This window comes from Scyliorhinus canicula, chromosome 24 (assembly GCF_902713615.1).
Source record: "Scyliorhinus canicula chromosome 24, sScyCan1.1, whole genome shotgun sequence".
In the NCBI taxonomy this organism is placed as follows: domain Eukaryota; kingdom Metazoa; phylum Chordata; class Chondrichthyes; order Carcharhiniformes; family Scyliorhinidae; genus Scyliorhinus; species Scyliorhinus canicula.
Window position 1 is genome coordinate 20,797,060 of NC_052169.1, and position 19,357 is coordinate 20,816,416.

At 49.1% G+C, this 19,357-nt stretch overlaps 1 protein-coding gene across 2 annotated transcripts in view; it reads right to left on the reverse strand.

Moving 5' to 3' along the window:
* Positions 1-6,484, reverse strand: part of LOC119956909 (sorting nexin-27-like) — a 139,726-nt gene extending 133,242 nt beyond the window's left edge. For both annotated transcript variants that reach the window (XM_038784469.1, XM_038784470.1), the window contains exon 1: positions 6,175-6,484. In XM_038784469.1, the coding sequence (XP_038640397.1) occupies positions 6,175-6,455 (281 nt within the window). In that variant the 5' untranslated portion in view covers positions 6,456-6,484. The remainder of the gene's footprint in view (positions 1-6,174) is intronic.
* Between the last annotated feature and the right edge of the window lie 12,873 nt (positions 6,485-19,357).

Genomic DNA, 19,357 nt, shown 5'->3' on the forward strand with positions numbered 1-19,357 from the left:
CATGGCCAAACTAACCTGCTCCAATCAATCTTGGTAATTTCCCCAGAGAATGAAGCAGGGTCAGTTCAGGCAGAAGGCTGACATTCTGACAAGAGTGGTTGAGATCAGCGACAGCGACACTGCAGGTTGATGGAGAGAGATCACAGAAACGGTTACGTATTTTCGCCAACCCCAAAGCAAAACACTGGTAATGTTTCTGACATGCTACCCGCCCCAGGAATAATGGACTCACCATTTAGAAAATATTCTAAATCTTTCTCCCCAGATTCAAAATGGATGTCCTTGCAGTTCCACACATCAGGCTGTACGTGCCATCATTCTGTCCTCTCACTTGGTGTCTGCTTCTAACTTCCTGCTCCAATTTAAACGACTTACTGTGCCTCCCAGCCGTGCTCTTTCACTCAAGCCATTAATGTATATTTGGTGAAAAGCTAAAGTCAGAGTACTGGGATACCCACTGACCATACCCAGCCAACTAGAGAACATTCATTTTATTCCACACAACTCAAATGGAGGAGCAGTGTGCTCCTTTCAAAGGAAAAGTCCCATCCTAACAATAATCGCTTATTGTCACAAGTAGGCTTCAATAAGTTACTGTGAAAAGCCCCAGTCGCCACATTCCAGCGCCTGTTCAGGGAGGCCGGTACGGGAATTGAACCCGTGCTGCTGGCTGTTCTGCATTACAAGCCAGCTGTTTAGCCTACTGTATTAAACCAGCCCCTATTGCAAATCGCAGTTCACATTTGAACTGAGTGAATGTCTATTAACGTGCCGGGAATGCTATTCCTCATTCCAACTCTCTTTTCTACTTTGAACCTTGCTGCTAACGTTGCAATAGCAGCTGTGCAATCTGGCATGACTGCCTCCTGACTGGTATCGTGTGAGACTATAGTGCAGATGTGACAACATTCAGTAACTCTGGCTAAAGGATGACTTCTGTCACTCCGTATTGTCACTGCGCTCAACTTCAAACGAGCGGCAGCAAGTAGGAAAATTTAAATAAGGAGCGAAGGAGGATGAGAGGGACTTAATTGAGGTGTATAACATGATAAGGGGGATAGATAGAGTGGACGTTCAGAGACTTTTTCCTCGGGTGGATGTAGCTGTTACACGGGGGCGTAACTATAAGGTTCATGGTGGAAGATATAGGAGGGATGTCAGAGGTAGGTTCTTTACTCAGAGTGGTTGGGACGTGGAACACACTCCCAGCTGTGGTAGTGGAGTCAGACACTTTAGGAACTTTCAAGCGGTTATTGGATAGGCACATGGAGTGCACTAGAACGACTGGGGGTAGGTTGATTTGATCTTAGTTTCAGACTAGTTCGGCACAACATCATGGGCCAAAGGGCCTGCACTGTGCTGTACAGTTCTATGCTCTATATAGCTTTAGTACAAGAGGCTAATCTGCACTCTGGGGATGGCGGGTCAGTCTCAGGACATCTGAAGGTTAAGAATGATGACAAAGTTCGCAGGCTTCAGATGAGCAGAGTTTTAATGCATTTTAGGTAAGATAGTGCTCAAGTTGAAAGGTGGTAAACTGCAGCTTGGGTACTGCAGGCTTGTCCTGTCCTATAGTCACGAGTTGCACATTTTGTGGCTCACCACAATACGCTTAAAAAAAAAACAGCAAAGCAAACATCTTTTAATCGATCGCATGGGACTTCACCATCGGGCACTTGAGCTTCTTACAACACTACCGCTGTAATCTCAGCTACCGCTATCCCATCAGACCCAAAAGCACTGATATCCTACTCTCAGCTTCTTCTCTGTGGGAAGCCGAAAGGGAGAATTGCCTCATTATAGATCAGCACAGATAAACAGCACCCCCCCCCCCCCCCCCCCAAACAAGGTTGTTCAAGCCCCACTTCAGAAACTTGGAGCACAATCTAGACTAACACTCCCAGTGCAGTGCTGAGGGAGGTGCTACACTGAGGGGGGACTGCAGCGCTGAGAACCCGGGTTCAAATCCTGGCCCTGGTTCACAGTCCGTGTGGAGTTTGCCCATTCTCCCCATGTCTGCGTGGGTTGCACCCCCACAACCAAAAGATGTGCTGGTTAGGTGGAATGGTCATGCTAAATTGCCCCTTAATTGGAAAAAGAAAAAAAAATAATTGGCTACTCTAAATTTATTTTTAAAAAAGAAAAACATTAAACCAAGGTCTCGGCTGCCTCCTTAGTTTGGTTAAAGATTCCACGGTACTATTTTGAAGAGCTGGGGAGCTCTCCCCAGCATCCTGACCAATACTGAACCTGCAACTATCATCGCCAAAAACAGGCCATCTTACAACTGTCAGACTGCCGATTATGGGAACTTGCAGCACACACATTATCGGACACATTTCTCGACAGTTGTGGGAACTTGCAGCGCACACATTATCGGACACATTTCTCGACAGTTGTGGGAACTTGCAGCACACACATTATCGGACACATTTCTCGACGATTGTGGGAACTTGCAGCACACGTTATCAGACACAATTCCCGACACTACAACAAAAGTACTTCCATGATTGTGAAACACTTTTAAAGAAGCCTTTCCCTGAAGATGGGGTTCCAACAGCTCTCTCCGATTGACAGGGCGAAAGGAAGTCAGTGCTGAATGTGCTGTGGGCGGACCCTCGCATCCCGAGATCAGGAATGGCTCGATATAAAAGCTAGCTCTTTTCCATCCTTTATTTAGCATTCTCTGCAACACAGCCAATTCCAGAGGATGCTGGGCATTTTAAGAAATGATGTATAAACACACAGGAGTCTGCAAATATCAACTGGCAAGAGGCAGGCTTGCCTCATTTCGAAATTATACACAGTGCAGTGTTCTCAAAGATTGGAGCCAGGCCTTCCCCTTGTGCACTGCCAGCAGCAAGAACTATTTCCATCTAACAGATCTGAATGAGGCTGAAACCTCGGGAACAAGAGAAGGCGGCGTTGGTATTTTCAATGGGCTGATGTCATGGGCGACCGATCCAGTGGTGGGGTATGGGGATGGTGCTGGGACCCAGAGGGCTCAATTCCCCATCTCAGCCCTGTTACTGCAACAGAGAACGGGGGCAGCAGTGGGAGGGCTGGGAACAGGCGCATTATCCACTGAACACCCAAACGACCCTCAGTTGCCTCCTGGCGGCCAACTTCAACCAGCTGAGGCTACGGGGACGAGTCACCTACCACCTTAACCCACAGCCCAGGAGTGGGAGGGTTAGGGAAAAAGATGGTAAACTGCTACAGTTCCCAGAATATTTTTTAATTTTTCCAATCAAGGTGCAATTTAGTGTGGCCAATCCACCTACTCTGCACATCTTTGGGTTGTGGGGGTGAGTCACACGCAGACGCGGGAAAAACGGGCAAGCTCTACACCGACAGTGACCCGGGTCCTCGGCACCGTGCTAACCACTGTGCCACCCAAGAACATGTTTTAAATCAATGCGGTCTTTTTCCAAAACGCCATTAAACAGAGTTTTTTTTTTAATGGTTGCACACTAACACAATCAAACCACCTCTCTGCACTTTCAGGATTGCTTACAAGTCGATTGCTCCCAGTTTTTTTCACTCTACATGAAATGAAATGAAAATCGCTTGTCACGAGTAGGCTTCAAATGAAGTTACTGTGAAAAGCCCCTAGTCGCCACATTCCGGCGCCTGTTCGGGGAGGCTGTTACGGGAATTGAACCGTGCTGCTGGCTTGCCTTGGTCTGCTTTCAAAGCCAGCGATTAGCCCTGTGAGCTAAACAGCCCCTGTATAACAAACAGGACCAGAATTCAAAAGGAGATGGCCATTCGGTCCATTGTGATCATGCTGGCTCTTTGACAGAGCTCCCCAGGTAGTGCCACTCCCATTACCCTGTAGCCCTCCATCATAATGAGATGCGGTTCAGTTGATCTTATCCCTTTAGGTTATGACTACAAACTGAGCTGGTCCGTTTGTACCATAACAGAGCAACGGCATCCAAACTATTTTCGAACCAAGGAAGATTGCAGAGTAAGGAGTGTTCCGTCAACAAGAGGTGTGATGGAAGCAGGATCCACAGTTGCTTACAGGAGGGGAGTGAAAACATATTTGTGAACAGAAAGATCTCAAAAGGCAAGGAGGAATGGCTGGGCTATGAAAGTAGACGGCTCCTTCAGAAGATAATAAACCAAACAGACACCTCCAAGGTGGCAACATGCTATTATTTCACGTTAGCTTTTCATAAATTAGTAATGTGAAGATCAGTAGCAGAGCCTAATATTGCAGCGTAGATTAAATTCTTACAAACTCATCAATCTTTGTGGTTCCGGAGCTGCTGTGTAATTACTATATGTGAGATATCTAAATGGCTAAACGGGTGAAATCGCAGTTAATTTGGTTTCCAACAGCAACCTGCTCAGGTCATTTACATCAGGTGAAGTTATTTATCAACCTCACGCCATCAATTTTGGTTAAGTAATATTAATAATTTTACCAGATAATTCAAGAGTCACACATCAAAGTCTCAGTTTAAAGTTTACAGACTTCATTTTGTCACTTACAAAGCACCATCATTTCCCTGATCTGCTAGTGTTCAAACTAAATTTTAAAAACGTCTAGTCTGCGGCTAAAGTCAGTAAAATAACAGCAAGAGGTGTTCAAGAACAAGCTCCCAGTCAATGACTGCAAGCTATGAGCGGACCGTGCCAAGCAGGGGCGGCTAAAGCACGGATACCTGGAGCAGACGTTTCAAGAGCACGATACAGACAGAACCTTGTGCATATCACAGAAACAATGCCAAATTATACAGCAGAATACAGAACAGCACAGGCACTTCGGCCCACGATGTTGGGCCGACCATTTATCCTAATCTAAGGTCAACCTAACCTACACCACTTCAATTTACTGCTGTCCATGTGCCTGTCCAAGAGTCACTTAAATGTCCCTAATGACTCTGACTCCACCACCTCTGCTGGCAGTGCAGTCGAGTGCATTGCTTCGAGTGCAGTAGAGTGCACAATAATGCCCCCACCCAGGGGGATAGAGGCACCCAATGGCCCCCACCCAGGGGGGATTGAGGCACCCAGTGACCCCCACCCAGGGGATAGACACCCAATACCCCCCACCCAGGGAAAAGAGACACCCCCAAAACCCCCCATGGGGAGACACACCCAATAGCCCCACCCAGGGGAGAGAAACACCCCCAATACCCCCCACACAGGGGAGAGAAACGCCCCAATACCCCCCACCCAGGGGAGAGAGACACCCAATACCCCCACCCAGGGGAGAGAGAGACACCCAATACCCCCACCCAGGGGAGAGAGAGACACCCAATACCCCCACCCAGGGGAGAGAGAGACACCCAATACCCCCACCCAGGGGAGAGAGAGACACCCAATACCCCCACCCAGGGGAGAGAGAGACACCCAATACCCCCACCCAGGGGAGAGAGAGACACCCAATACCCCCACCCAGGGGAGAGAGAGACACCCAATACCCCCACCCAGGAGAGAGAGAGACACCCAATACCCCCACCCAGGGGAGAGAGAGACACCCAATACCCCCACCCAGGGGAGAGAGAGACACCCAATACCCCCACCCAGGGGAGAGAGAGACACCCAATACCCCCACCCAGGGGAGAGAGAGACACCCAATACCCCCACCCAGGGGAGAGAGAGACACCCAATACCCCCACCCAGGAGAGAGAGAGACACCCAATACCCCCCACCCAGGGGAGAGAGAGACACCCAATACCCCCCACCCAGGGGAGAGAGAGACACCCAATACCCCCCACCCAGGGGAGAGAGAGACACCCAATACCTCCCCCACCCAGGGGAGAGAGAGACACCCAATACCCCCACCCAGGGGAGAGAGACACACCCAATACCCCCCACTCAGGGGAGAGACACACCCCCAATACCCCCCACCCAGGGGAGAGAGAGAGACACCCAATACCCCCCACCCAGGGGAGAGACACCCCCAATACCCCCCACCCAGGGGAGAGAGACACCCCCAATACCCCCCACCCAGGGGAGAGAGACACCCCCAATACCCCCCACCCAGGGGAGAGAGAGAGAGACCCAATACCCCCCACCCAGGGGAGAGAGAGACACCCAATACCCCCTCCCTCTGGTCACCGGGCGGGGGGGTGGGGGGGGGGCTCTGTTTCTGGGCGGAGTTGGTATTCCCCCATCCCCGCCCCCGGTTTGCGGGGCCCCGGGCCGGTTACTTACACTTCCAGGATGCGGTCCCCCTTGCGGACGCCGGCGCGCTCGGCCGCTCCGCCCGGCAGGACGGCGCTGACGTGCTGGAGCGGCGCGTACAGCTCGCCGTTGATGCTCCTCAGCTGGCCGCCCTCGCTCACCTGGCCCCGCACGTTGAAGCCGTAGCCGGTCTCCGACTTGATGATCTTGACCAGCCGCGGGCCCCGGCTCGGGTTAGGGGGCGCCGGCGGCGGCCCTTCCGAGTCGGAGCCCGAGCCGCCCAGCTGCCTGCCGCCCACCTCGTCCGCCATCTTCCCGCACGGACATCACACACTGCTGCACACGCTCGCGCCGTCACGTGAATTCATCAGCGTCGCCGGGCGGAACCCGAGAGCGGGGCCCGCGGGGCCGCCCGGGCACCATCCGGCGACGCGCAAGTGTCACACACCACCTTTACCGCGCGGGGCTGGGCGGCCATCTTTCATCAAGGCAAACTAAGGGCTGATTGCATTGATGAACTTTTAAGGGCGGGAAAAAAACAATCGAAGCTAAGAAAACAACACATATCTTTCAGCATCATATCCCAAAGATATTGAGTGACAATGAGTGAAGATAGCATTAAAAAACAACTGGTTTTGTCACCCAGTTCTTAATTTTTGTTATTTATTCATCCACAGGATTTGCACCTCAGTGGTCATTTGTTGGCCAACCCTAATGGTCCTTGCCCTCCATTTGGCAAGTCCAAAGTGTTGTTGCAATTGTATAGGGTTTATTGTGTCCAGTTTTGGTCTCCTTATTTGAGGAAGGATGTGGTGGCATTGGCGGTAGTTCAGAGGAGGTTCACCAGATTGATTCCCGGATGAAGGGGTTCATGTATGAGGAGAGATTAAACAGTTTGGGTTTATACTCACCGGAGTTTAGAAGGATGAGAGGGAATCCGATCGAGGTGTAGAAAATACAAAATGGGATTGTTAAAGTAAACGCTGACCAAATGTACCCTCTTGTGAGGAAACCTAGAACGAGACGTCACAGAGATAGGGAGGCGGTTTAGAACTGAGATGAGGAGGAACTACTTCTTGCTGAGGGTGGTAAATTTGTGGAACTGGCTGCCCCTCTCGCTGCCCCATAGTGAGATGGGATCTGAGTCATTAAATGGTTTCAAGAAAGAGATAGATATATTTTTCATTAAAAAAACAGGTTAAAGGGATATCGGGAACAGATGGATTTGAGACCAGGAAGAGATCAGCCGTGATCTGATTGAAAAGCAGAGCAGGCTCAAAGGGTTGAATTGTCTACTTCTGCTCCTATGTTTCCGATGTTGAGAGAGAATCCAGGATTTAGACCAGTGATGGGCAACCCAGGCTAGTGAGTGGGCCGCATGAGTGGCCCTCCTAAAGTAAGTAAAGTCACCGTACTCCCAGATGACCATAGGCTGCTTTTCCCTTTGAGGGGCAGAGCTGACTGGTGTTGATTTAACCTGAAGGTCACCACACCTCAGGTCAGGAAGCAAGGTTGAAAAGGAGGGGCCCTTATAAAGAACCTCAGCCGGTACGGGAATTGAACCTGCGCTGTTGGCCTCGTTCTGCATCACAAACCAGCCATCCAGCCAACTGAGCTAAATTACCACACTCCGGCACCTGTTCGGGTACACTGAGGGAGGATTCAGATTGTTCAATTCACCTAACAGCACGTCTTTCGGGACTTGTGGGAGGAAACCGGAGCACCCGGAAGAAACCCACGCAGACACGGGGAGAACGTGCAGACTCCGCACAGACAGTCACCCAAGCCAGGAATCGAACCTGGGACCCTAGTGCTGTGAAGCAGCAGTGCTAGCCACTGTGCTACCGTGCTGCCCCTCTTCCTCTTATCCTCTGTTCCTCTTATTAATCAAGAACCTCTGTATCTCTGTCTTAAAGACTCACCACCCTCATCTCAGTTTCAAAGGATCGTCCCTTCAGTTCATGGTAATAAGATTAAATACATAATAGACGTTGAATACATCCAAACGAAAGGCTTCAATTTGGTCCCCGATACAGGGCAGGTACCAGACGGTACCAGGGGGACCTCTTTCTCGACGGGAAGTTTGCGACCTTGGAGGAGTTGGAGGGAAGGTTGGGCCTCCCCCCCCCCAGGGAACACCATTAGATACATGCAGATTAGGGCGTTTGTTAGGCGGCAGGTGGCAGAGTTTTCACTGTTGCCGCCAAGGGGGGTTTAGGACAGGGTGCTCTCGGGGACGTGGGGGGAGGATTTTGGCAATCTACCAAGTGATGCAGGAGGGGGAAGAGGCCTTTGTGGAGGAGCTGAAGGATAAGTGGGAGGAGGAGCTGGGAGAGGAGATTGATGAGGGAACGTGGGCGGATGCCCTGGGGAGGGTGAATTCCTCCTCCTCCTGCGTGAGGCTTAGTTTGATTCAACTAAAGGTGCCGCATAGAGCGCACATGACTGGGACAAGGCTGAGCTGGTTCTTTGGGGGAGAGGACAGGTGTGTCAGGTGTTCGGGGAGCCCGGCAAACCACACCCACATGTTTTGGGTGTGCCCTGCGCTGGAGGGCTCTTGGAGGGGCGTCGCGGAGACGTTGTCAAGGGTGGTTGTCTCCAGGGTTGAGCTGGGTTGGGGGCTCGCAATATTTGGGGTAGCAGAGGAGCCGGGAGTGCAGGAGGCTAGAGAGGCTGGTATTCTGGCCTTTGCGTCCCTGGGAGCCCGGTGCAGGATTCTTCTTCAGTGGAAGGATGCGAGGCCCCCGAGCGTGGAATCCTGGATCAACGATATGGCCGGGTTCATCAAACTGGAGAGGGTCAAGTTTGCCCTAAGGGGGTCGGTGCAAGGGTTCTTCCGGCGGTGGCAGCCGTTTCTAGACTTCCTGGCGGAGCATTAGGGGGTGGTCAACTTCAGCAGCAACCCGGGGTGCGGGGGGGATGGGCGGGGTGTTCTTTACTGGGTATGTGTATTTGTTTCCACGTTATTTAATTATTATTTTTGTTAATTTATTGCTTCTGTATTGGGGGGGGGGGGTTACTGTTTTTTCTCTTTTCTTCCGTGTTGTTGGTTAAAATTTGTTGAAAATATGAATAAAAATTATTTTCAAAAAAAAGAATATTTCCAAACGGGCTATAGAAAATGCTTAATTATTGATATATTACTAGAACTATCATCAACTTCAAATGGTAATAGCAAAATAAATAATTACAAGATGGAAGCAGAGGGAGCACACGGCTCTCACACAGTCAATGTTGTGAGCAATCAGCACTCACCTCACTTCACTCGCCCTCACTTTACGTGCGAATCACGTCAGTCATACCGGCCGGGAAAAAGACTTTGCAGGTGGAAACCAGCGGGACGTGGAAACCCTGTGCGTGGGCAACAGTCAACAAAATATCTCATGAGGGCAGCACGGTGGCCTAGTGGTTAGCACAACCGCCTCACGGCGCTGAGGTCCCAGGTTCGATCCCGGCTCTGGGTCACTGTCCGTGTGGAGTTTGCACGTTCTCCCCGTGTCTGCGTGGGTTTCGCCCCCACAACCCAAAAATGTGCAAAGTAGGTGGATTGGCCACGCTAAATTGCCCCTTAATTGGAAAAAAATAATTGGCTAATCTAAATTAATAAAAAAAAAAAAAAAAAAAAAAAAAATATCTCATGGGCCGGACTCAGAACTCAGATGGGCCGCATGTGGCCCCCAGGACGCCGGTTTTGCGCCATTCACTTCGTCCCAGCGACAATAAAGTAACATGTTCACTGGAGGGTGCGTGACTTGGTGGGGAATTGTATTGGGGTGGCATTTCCCCTACATCTCGTGCCCTTGTTGCAGGCGGCAGAGATTGCGGGTTTGGCACGCGGTAGGTATCGCAGTAGCCTGGGTAAGTTTCTGCACTGCACCTTGCATGCGGTACTCTATTTGATATGCTTTGTTTCAATCTAAATAGAACCTAGAACAGTACAGCACAGAACAGGCCCTTCGGCCCTCGATGTTGTGCCGAGCCATGATCACCCTACTCAAACCCACGTATCCACCCTACACCCGTAACCCAACAACCCCCCCCCCCCCCCAACCTTACTTTTTAGGACACTACGGGCAATTTAGCATGGCCAATCCACCTAACCCGCACATCTTTGGACTGTGGGAGGAAACCGGAGCACCCGGAGGGAACCCACGCACACACTGGGAGGACGTGCAGACTCCACACAGACAGTGACCCAGCCGGGAATCGAACCTGGGACCCTGGAGCTGTGAAGCATTTATGCTAACCACCATGCTACCGTGCTGCCCCAATTATAAATATTTATTATAAATCTGGCTTGTATTCTATCACAAAGCGAACAGAATAACGTCAAACAACAAGTCCAACAATTTATAGAGCACTTGATAGCTAATTAATTAATTTAGTACTTCAGAGGATACAGCAAGATTTAGATCGTTTGGAGACTTGGGCGGAGAGATGGCAGATGGCGTTTAATCTAGACAAATGTGAGATGTATTTTGGAATGCAGGTAGGGAATATACAGTGAATGGTAGAACCCTCAAGAGTATTGACAGTCAGAGAGATCTTGGTGTACAGGTCCACTGGTCATTGAAAGGGGCAACACAGGTGGAGAAGGTAGTCAAAAAGGCATACGACATGGGAAAATGCTGGAAAATCTCAGCAGGTCTGGCAGCATCTGGAGGGAGAGAAAAGAGCTAACGTTTCGAGTCCGATGACTCTTTGTCAAAGCATATGGCACGCTTGCCTTCATTGGCAGGGGCATTGAGTATAAGAATTGGCAAGTCATGTTGCAGCTGTATAGAACCTTATAAAACCCCATGCACTGTAAATTCCATGATTCTATTTAATGATCACTGGAATACCCACTTGCCTGGATTCTGTGGCCGGATGACTTGAAGGTTTAACCAAAGAACAAAGAAACGTACAGCACAGGAACAGGCCCTTCGGCCCTCCAAACCCGTGCCGACCATGCTGCCCGACTACTCTACAATCTTCTACACTTCCAGGGTCTGTATCCCTCTATTCCCATCCTATTCATGTATTTGTCAAGATGCCCCTTAAACGTCATTATCATCCCTGCTTCCACCACCTCCTCCGGCAGCGAGTTCCAGGCACCCACTACCCTCTGTGTAAAAAAACTTGCCTCGTACATCTCCTCTAAATCTTGCCCCTTGCACCTTCTGACTTTCAGGAAGAGTGAGTTCAATTGAACCAAATGGACATGGAATAATTCACTTTCTAGAATTGTGAGACCATCCAGTTCGCTTCCGCGTTTCCTCCATATTGGGCGGGATTCTCCGGTCGCCCCGCCATTTGTCAATGGGATTCCCATTGAACCTACCCCACGCTGCCGGGAATCCCGCCGACCGGGCTGCGACGCTGGCAGGAGAAGGGAATCCCAACAAGTGGAGAATTCCAGCTATTATACTTCATCAAGTACTTAACTGGCTTCAAAACGCCGCAGGACATCGGTGTGGTGGTATGATTAGCATAGCTGCCTGCCATTGGAGCAGAACACCGGCTTACCATTGGCCCTGGTCGGTCATGTGCCTCTCGACCGGTTGGTTGAGACCAGTCATGTGACGGCTCCCCGATTGGTCGAGAGGCTGAGTTAACCCCGCCTCCAGGGCGGGGTATAAATACCCAGTACTCCCGGCGGTCGTCCTTCTACTGTAATCGACCGCAGGGCTAACATCTAGTATATTAAAGCCATACTTTTCTTCAGCAACTCGTCTCGCGTTCAATTGATGGTACATCAATCGGGAGGACATGAAAGGTGTTCTCCGATTGCAAGATGTTTCTGTCGAAGTAACTAAAATCGAGATGTTGCGGTCTCTTTCTTCCAATAGAAAGTGTCTGAGGTGAGCAAAGAGATTAGAATGAAAAAGATAAATGCTCATTTGAAAAGACCTTGGGCGCTTTGATTGACCAGAGCACACAGTGGCAAGCAGCCAACCCACGGGAAGAGGATGGGCGGAGGATTAGCAGACACGGAGCAAGGACAAGAGAGTAGGAAAAGCAGGAAATAACATGTTAAACAGCAATGTCCTGGGAACGCCATCACCTTAAAAGTTCCTCTCAAAGGCGCACACCATCCCAACGACCGCCCCTTCATCATAATTAGCTCAGTAACCCCTGAACTGCCCGAAGGAGCATCGCTGGGGGGAGTGCAGCTCGAAGCAAAACTCTAACTTCCCCTTCCTGGGACCAAAACACTAGGCCTTGTCTGAACAAGGCAGCACGGTAGCACAGTGGTTAGCACAGTCGCTTTACAGCTCCTGGGTCCCAGGTTCGATTCCTAGCTTGGGTCACTGTCTGTGCATCTGCACGTTCTCCCCGTGTCTGCGTGGGTTTCCTCCGGGTGCTCCGGTTTCCTCCCACAAGTCCAAAGATGTGCAGGTTAGGTGGATTGGCCGTGCTAAATTGCCCTTAGTGCCCCAAAAAGGTTAGGTGGGGTTACGAGGATGGGGTGGAGGTGTGAGCTTAAGTGGGGAGCTCTTTCCAAGGGCCAGTGCAGACTCGATGAGCCGAATGGCCTCCTTCTGCACTGTAAATTCTATGATTCTATGACAACCCATATCCTGGCGATAACTAAAAATAAAAAAATAAACATTCAGGCATTTATCTGATTCAATAAAACAAAAGAGCTGGCATTCGTGCAGTCGAGCTGCGGAGAGGTAACGGAGACCTCGTCTAGAGGATAAAGTGGAGGGCAACAGAAAGAAGGGCCGACCAAGGTGTAGTTGGCCGAGGGACGTCACATGCGCCAAGTTCTGCCTGTGGGTAAACGCAACTTGGATCACGCTGTGCAGTTAATAATGGAGGGGGAAGTGGAACAACTTGACACTGCAACTCCGGAGAAAGTTCATCCAGAAAAAGAACATTTGCAGACGAGCGACAATGCTAACAATGCTGGCAGCCATCCAGCAGTGGTTTAACCATTTGTCCTCTCAACCACTAGTGGTTTGAACCCCACTGGGCCCAGGTGACCAGCGTTTACCTCCTTACAACAACTAAAGGGAAAAAAAATTCAACCCAGCTTATTAAGAATATTTTGAAATGAAATGTTTCCCGAATATAATTTAAAGACTGTCACTTGGTGTCCTGGTCCCAGGGCCCTCCTTAGAGTAGGCCACGACAAACTACATGGAGCCTGGACTCACTCATGAATCTACTGCCCTTGTGGGGAAATGGTCTGACATTTCCAGATTGAAAATCTCTTATTCGAAATGCCTGGGGCAGAGTGTGTATCAGATTTCGCAATATATTGCACAGGTGGGGCGCGCATTGAGAACCGCGCATGGGCAGTGCGCGTTGGGAACTGTGCATGTGTGGGAAATTGGGAACTGCGCATGTGAGGTGTGCATTGGCAACTGTGCATGCGTGGAACATTGGGAAGTGCGCATGTGCAGTGCGCATTGGGAACTGTGCATGCGTGGAACATTGGGAACTGTGCATGTGCAGTGTGCATTGGGAACTGTGCATGTGTGGAACATTGGGAACTGTGCATGTGCAGTGTGCATTGGGAACTGTGCATGTGTGGAACATTGGGAACTGTGCATGTGCAGTGTGCATTGGGAACTGTGCATGTGTGGAACATTGGGAACTGTGCATGTGCAGTGCGCATTGGGAACTGTGCATGTGCGGTGTGCATTGGGAACCGTGCATGTGCAGCGCGCTTTGGGAACTGTGCTGTGTGGAACATTGGGAACCGCGCATGTGCAGTGCGCATTGAGAGCTGCACATGTGTGGAATGTTGGGAACTGCACATGCGCGGCGCACTCAAAGAAAAATGTGGATTTCAGTGTGGTAGACCGTATCATATGTATTACGGTACCTGTGTTGGAGGTACTACTGTATTAGAGATACGTGGGTAAATCCCTGGCTACTGGCCCCGCCCAGTGGACGGTATAAAGAGGTGTTCATCCCCGGCTTCAGCCATTTTCTGTTACGAGCTGCTGGGGATCACATCTTGTCTAATAAAGCCTTCGATTATTCTCTAATCTCACTTTCGCAATAATTGATCGTGCATCAATTTATTAGACAAGATATTGAAAGGTGGAGCGCCGCATCAATCCGGACCGTCTGCAACTGAGCCCCCACGCGGCAAACGCTTCGGACACCTTTGATCACTGGCTGGCTTGCTTCCAGGGCTACATCAGGACGCCCACAGACCCACCCACGGAGGACCGAAAGTTACAGATCCTCCACTCAAGGGTGAGCCCCGAAATGTTTCCACTCATCAGGCACGCGCCTAACTACGCTGAAGCTATGGCACTGCTGAAAGGGCATTATATTCACCCGGTGAACCAAGTATATGCTAGACATCTTCTGGCCACCAGACGCCAAATCCCGGGGGAATCCCTGGACGACTTCTATTGCGCCCTGCTAGCCCTCGGTAGCATCTGCGACTGTCAAGGTTGCGCAAGTCAAGGAGACACAGCCGGAGTGAGGCACATCCAGTTCAACTTGGTAATTTGGTGCAGTGAGGTAATTCGGTGTAGAGTGGGAGAAGGTGCTTTTTCTCTACTGTTTTGTTCTCTCTCTTTCTTCTGGCCTGTAACTTATAATCTGCAGGGAGAGAACCAGAGAGCAACTGAAACCCTGGGTGAGTTCTCCCAGTGAGCCAAAGAAGACACAGCCAGAGTGAGGCACAACCACAAGTGAGTTTGGGAATTCGAAGCTGCGTGAGGAGGAGATGCTTTTTAACCCTGGTAAGTGACTGGTAAGTAGTTTTACTTTTTTTTTTTCTTTTCATTGTCTGATTTATTTATTTTTCTTTCGTTTTTTGAAATTGCAGTTGTATAAGTTTACCTAAGGTTTAAGACATGGCAGGAGATCCCAGACCCATGTCATGTTCCTCGTGTGCGATGTGGGAGCTCAGGGACACGTCCACTGTCCCTGGCTCTTTCACGTGCAAGAAGTGTGTCCAGTTGCAGCTCCTGTTAGACCGCTTGACGGCTGTGGAGCTGCGGATGGACTCACTTTGGAGCATCCGCGATGCTGAGGAGGTCGTGGATAGCATGCTTAGCGAGTTGGTCACACCGCAGGTGAAAGTTACTGAGGGAGATAGAAAATGGGTGACCAAAAGACAGAGCAAGAGTAGGAAGGCAGTGCAGGTGTCCCCTGTGGTCATCTCCCTGAAAAACAGATATACCGCTTTGGATACTGTTGAGGGAGATGGCTCACCAGGGGAAGGCAGCAGCAGCCAGGTTCATGGCACCGTGGCTGGCTCTGCTGCACAGCAGGGCAGGAAGAAAAATGGCAGGGATATAGTGATAGGGGACTCGATCGTAAGGGGAATAGACAGGCGGTTCTGTGGACGCAATCAAGACTCCAGGATGGTATGTTGCCTCCCTGGGGCAAGCATCAAGGATGTCTCGCATCGGCTGCAGGACATTCTGGGGGGGAGGGTGAACAGCCAGCTGTCGTGGTGCACATAGGCACCAACGATATAGGTAAAAAACGGGATGAGGTCCTAAAGCTTAATTCAGGGAGTTAGGAGTTAAACTAAAAAGTAGGACCTCAAAGGTAGTAATCTCAGGATTGCTACCAGTGCCACGAGCTAGTCAGAGTAGGAATGTCAGGATAGATAGGATGAAAGCGTGGCTCGAGAGATAGTGCAAGAGGGAGGGATTCAAATTCCTGGGGCATTGGGACCGGTTCTGGGGGAGGTGGGACCAGTACAAACCGGACGGTCTGCACCTGGGCAGGACTGGAACCGATGTCCTAGAGCTAGAGCTGTTGGGGAGGGTTTAAACTAATGTGGCAGGGGGATGGGAACCGATGCAGGAAGTTGGAAGGTAGTAAAACAGGGACAGAAGAAAAAGGAAGTAAGGGGAAAAGTGCAAGGCAGAGAAGACATAGTCAAAAATCTAAAAGGGCGACAGTACAAGGTACAATGACTGAGGGGAGCTCAATGAATAGGCCCAGTAATACTAAAAGGAATAAAACTGGAGATGTTAAGATTCAAAACAGGTAAAAAAACCAACATAAGTGTACTTTACCTGAATGCTCGTAGTATTCGGAATAAAGTAAATGAGTTGATGGCGCAAATCATCGTGAATGACTATGATTTAGTGGCCATTACTGAAACATGGTTAAAGGATGGTCACGACTGAGAGTTAAATATCCGAGGGTATCAAACTATTTGGAAGGACAGAGTGGATGGTAAGGGAGGTGGTGTAGCTCTGTTATTTAAGGATGACATCCGGGCAATAGTAAGGGATGACATCGGTGCTATGGAGGATAAGGTTGAATCCATTTGGGTGGAAATCAGGAATAGTAAGGCGAAAAAGTCACTGATAGTAGTAGTCTATCGGCCACCAAATAGTAACGTTATGGTGGGGCAGGCAATAAACAAAGAAATAACTGATGCATGTAGAAATGGTACAGCAGTTATCAAGGGGGATTTTAATCTACATGTCAATTTGTTTAACCAGGTCGGTCAAGGCAACCTTGAGGAGGAGTTTATAGAATGTATCCGCGATAGTTTCCTAGAACAGTATGTAATGGAACCTACGAGGGAACAAGCGGTCCTAGATCTTGTCCTGTGTAATGAGACAGGATTGATTCATGATCTCATAGTTAGGGATCCTCTCGGAATGAGCGATCTCAATATGGTGGAATTTAAAATACAGATGGAGGGTGAGAAGGTAAAATCAAATACTAGTGTTTTGTGTTTAAACAAAGGAGATTACATTGGGATGAGAGAAGAACTAGCTAATGTAAACTGGGAGCAAAGACTTTATGGTGGAACAGTTGAGGAACAGTGGAGAACCTTCCAAGCAATTTTTCACAGTGCTCAGCAAAGGTTTATACCAACAAAGAGGAAGGACGGTAGAAAGAGGGAAAATCGACCGTGGATATCTAAGGAAATAAGGGAGAGTATCAAATTGAAGGAAAAAGAATACAAAGTGGCAAAGATTGGTGGGAGACTAAAGGACTGGGAAATCTTTAGGGGGCAATAGAAAGCTACTAAAAAAGCTGTAAAGAAGAATAAGATAGAGTATGAGAGTAAACTTGCTCAGAATATAAAAACAGACAGTAAAAGTTTTTACAAATATATAAAACAAAAAAGAGTGGCTAAGGTCCTTTAGAGGATGAGAAGGGAGTTTTAATAATGGGAGATGAGGAAATGGTTGAGGAACTGAACAGGTTTTTTGGGTCGGTCTTCACAGTGGAAGACACAAATAACATGCCAGTGACTGATAGAAATTAGGCTATGACAGGTGAGGACCTTGAGAGGATTGTTATCACTAAGGAGGTAGTGATGGGCAAGCTAATGGGGCTAAAGGTAGACAAGTCTCCTGGCCCTGATGGAATGCATCCCAGAGTGCTAAAAGAGATGGCTAGGGAAGTTGCAGATGCACTAATGATGATTTACCAAAATTCACTAGACTCTGGGGTGGTCCCGGTGGATTGGAAATTAGCAAACGTGACACCACTGTTTAAAAAAGGAGGTAGGCAGAGAGCAGGAATTTATAGGCCAGTGAGCTTAACTTCGGTAGTAGGGAAGATGCTGAAATCTATCATCAAGGAAGAAATAGCGAGGCATCGGAATAGAAATTGTCCCATTGGGCAGACACAGCATGGGTTCATAAAGGGCAGGTCGTGCCTAACTAATTTAGTGGAATTTTTTGAGGACATTACCAGTGCAGTAGATAACGGGGAGCCAATGGATGTGGTATATCTGGATTTCCAGAAAGCCTTTGACAAGGTGCCACACAAAAGGTTGCTGCATAAGATAAAGATGCGTGGCATTAAGGGTAAAGTATAGAGCATAGGTAAAATCGGATAGGATAGAGGATTGGTTAATTAATAGAAAGCAAAGAGTGGGGATTAATGGGTGTTTCTCTGGTTGGCAATCAGTAGCTAGTGGTGTCTCTCAGGGATCTGTGTTGGGCCCACAATTGTTCACAATTTACATAGATGATTTGGAGTTGGGGACCAAGGGCAATGTGTCCAAGTTTGCAGATGACACTAAGATGAGTGGTAAAGCGAAAAGTGCAGAGGATACTGGAAGTCTGCAGAGGGATTTGGATAGGTTAAGTGAATGGGCTAGGTCTGGCAGATGGAATACAATGTTGACAAATGTGAGGTTATCCATTTTGGTAGGAATAACAGCAAACGGGATTATTATTTAAATGATAAAATATTAAAGCATGCCGCTGTGCAGAGAGACCTGGGTGTGCTAGTGCATGAGTCACAGAAAGTTGGTTTACAGGCGCAACAGGTGATTAAGAAGGCGAATGGAATTTTGTCCTTCATTGCTAGAGGGATGGAGTTTAAGACTAGGGAGGTTATGCTGCAATTGTATAAGGTGTTAGTGAGGCCACACCTGGAGTATTGTGTTCAGTTTTGGTCTCCTTACTTGAGAAAGGACGTACTGGTGCTGGAGGGTGTGCAGAGGAGATTCACTAGGTTAATCCCAGAGCTCAAGGGGTTGGATTACGAGGAGAGGTTGAGTAGACTGGGATTGTATTCATTGGAATTTAGAAGGGTGAGGGGAGATCTTATAGAAACATATAAAATTATGAAGGGAATAGATAGGATAGATGCGGGCAGGTTGTTTCCACTGGTGGGTGAAAGCAGAACTAGGGGGCATAGCCTCAAAATAAGGGGCAGTAGATTTAGGATTGAGTTTAGGAGGAACTTCTTCACCCAAAGGGTTGTGAATCTATGGGATTCCTTGCCCAGTGAAGCAGTAGAGGCTCCTTCATTACATGTTTTTAAGGTAAAGATAGATAGTTTTTTGAAGAATAAAGGGTTTGAGGGTTATGGTGTTCCGGCCGGAAAGTGGAGCTGGGTCCACAAAAGATCAGCCATGATCTCATTGAATGGCGGAGCAGGCTCGAGGGGCCAGATGGCCTACTCCTGCTCCTAGTTCTTATGTTCTTATGTTTAGTAATACGCAGCGGGGCAAGATAAACAACGATAAGATCCTGAGGTGGAGGATCGAGCTCTCCACCTACAATTATGAGATCTTGTATCGTCCTGGGAAGCTCAATGAGTCTCCTGACGCCCTATCCCACGGTACATGTGCCAGCGCACAAGTGGACCGACTCAGGACCCTACACGATGACCTCTGCCACCCGGGGGGGCACCCGGTTCTTCCACTTCATCAAAACCCGCAACCTGCACTACTCCATAGAGGAGGTCAGGACCGTCACCAGAAACTGCCAAATCTGCGCAGAGTGCAAGCCGCACTTCTACCAGCCAGATAACGCAC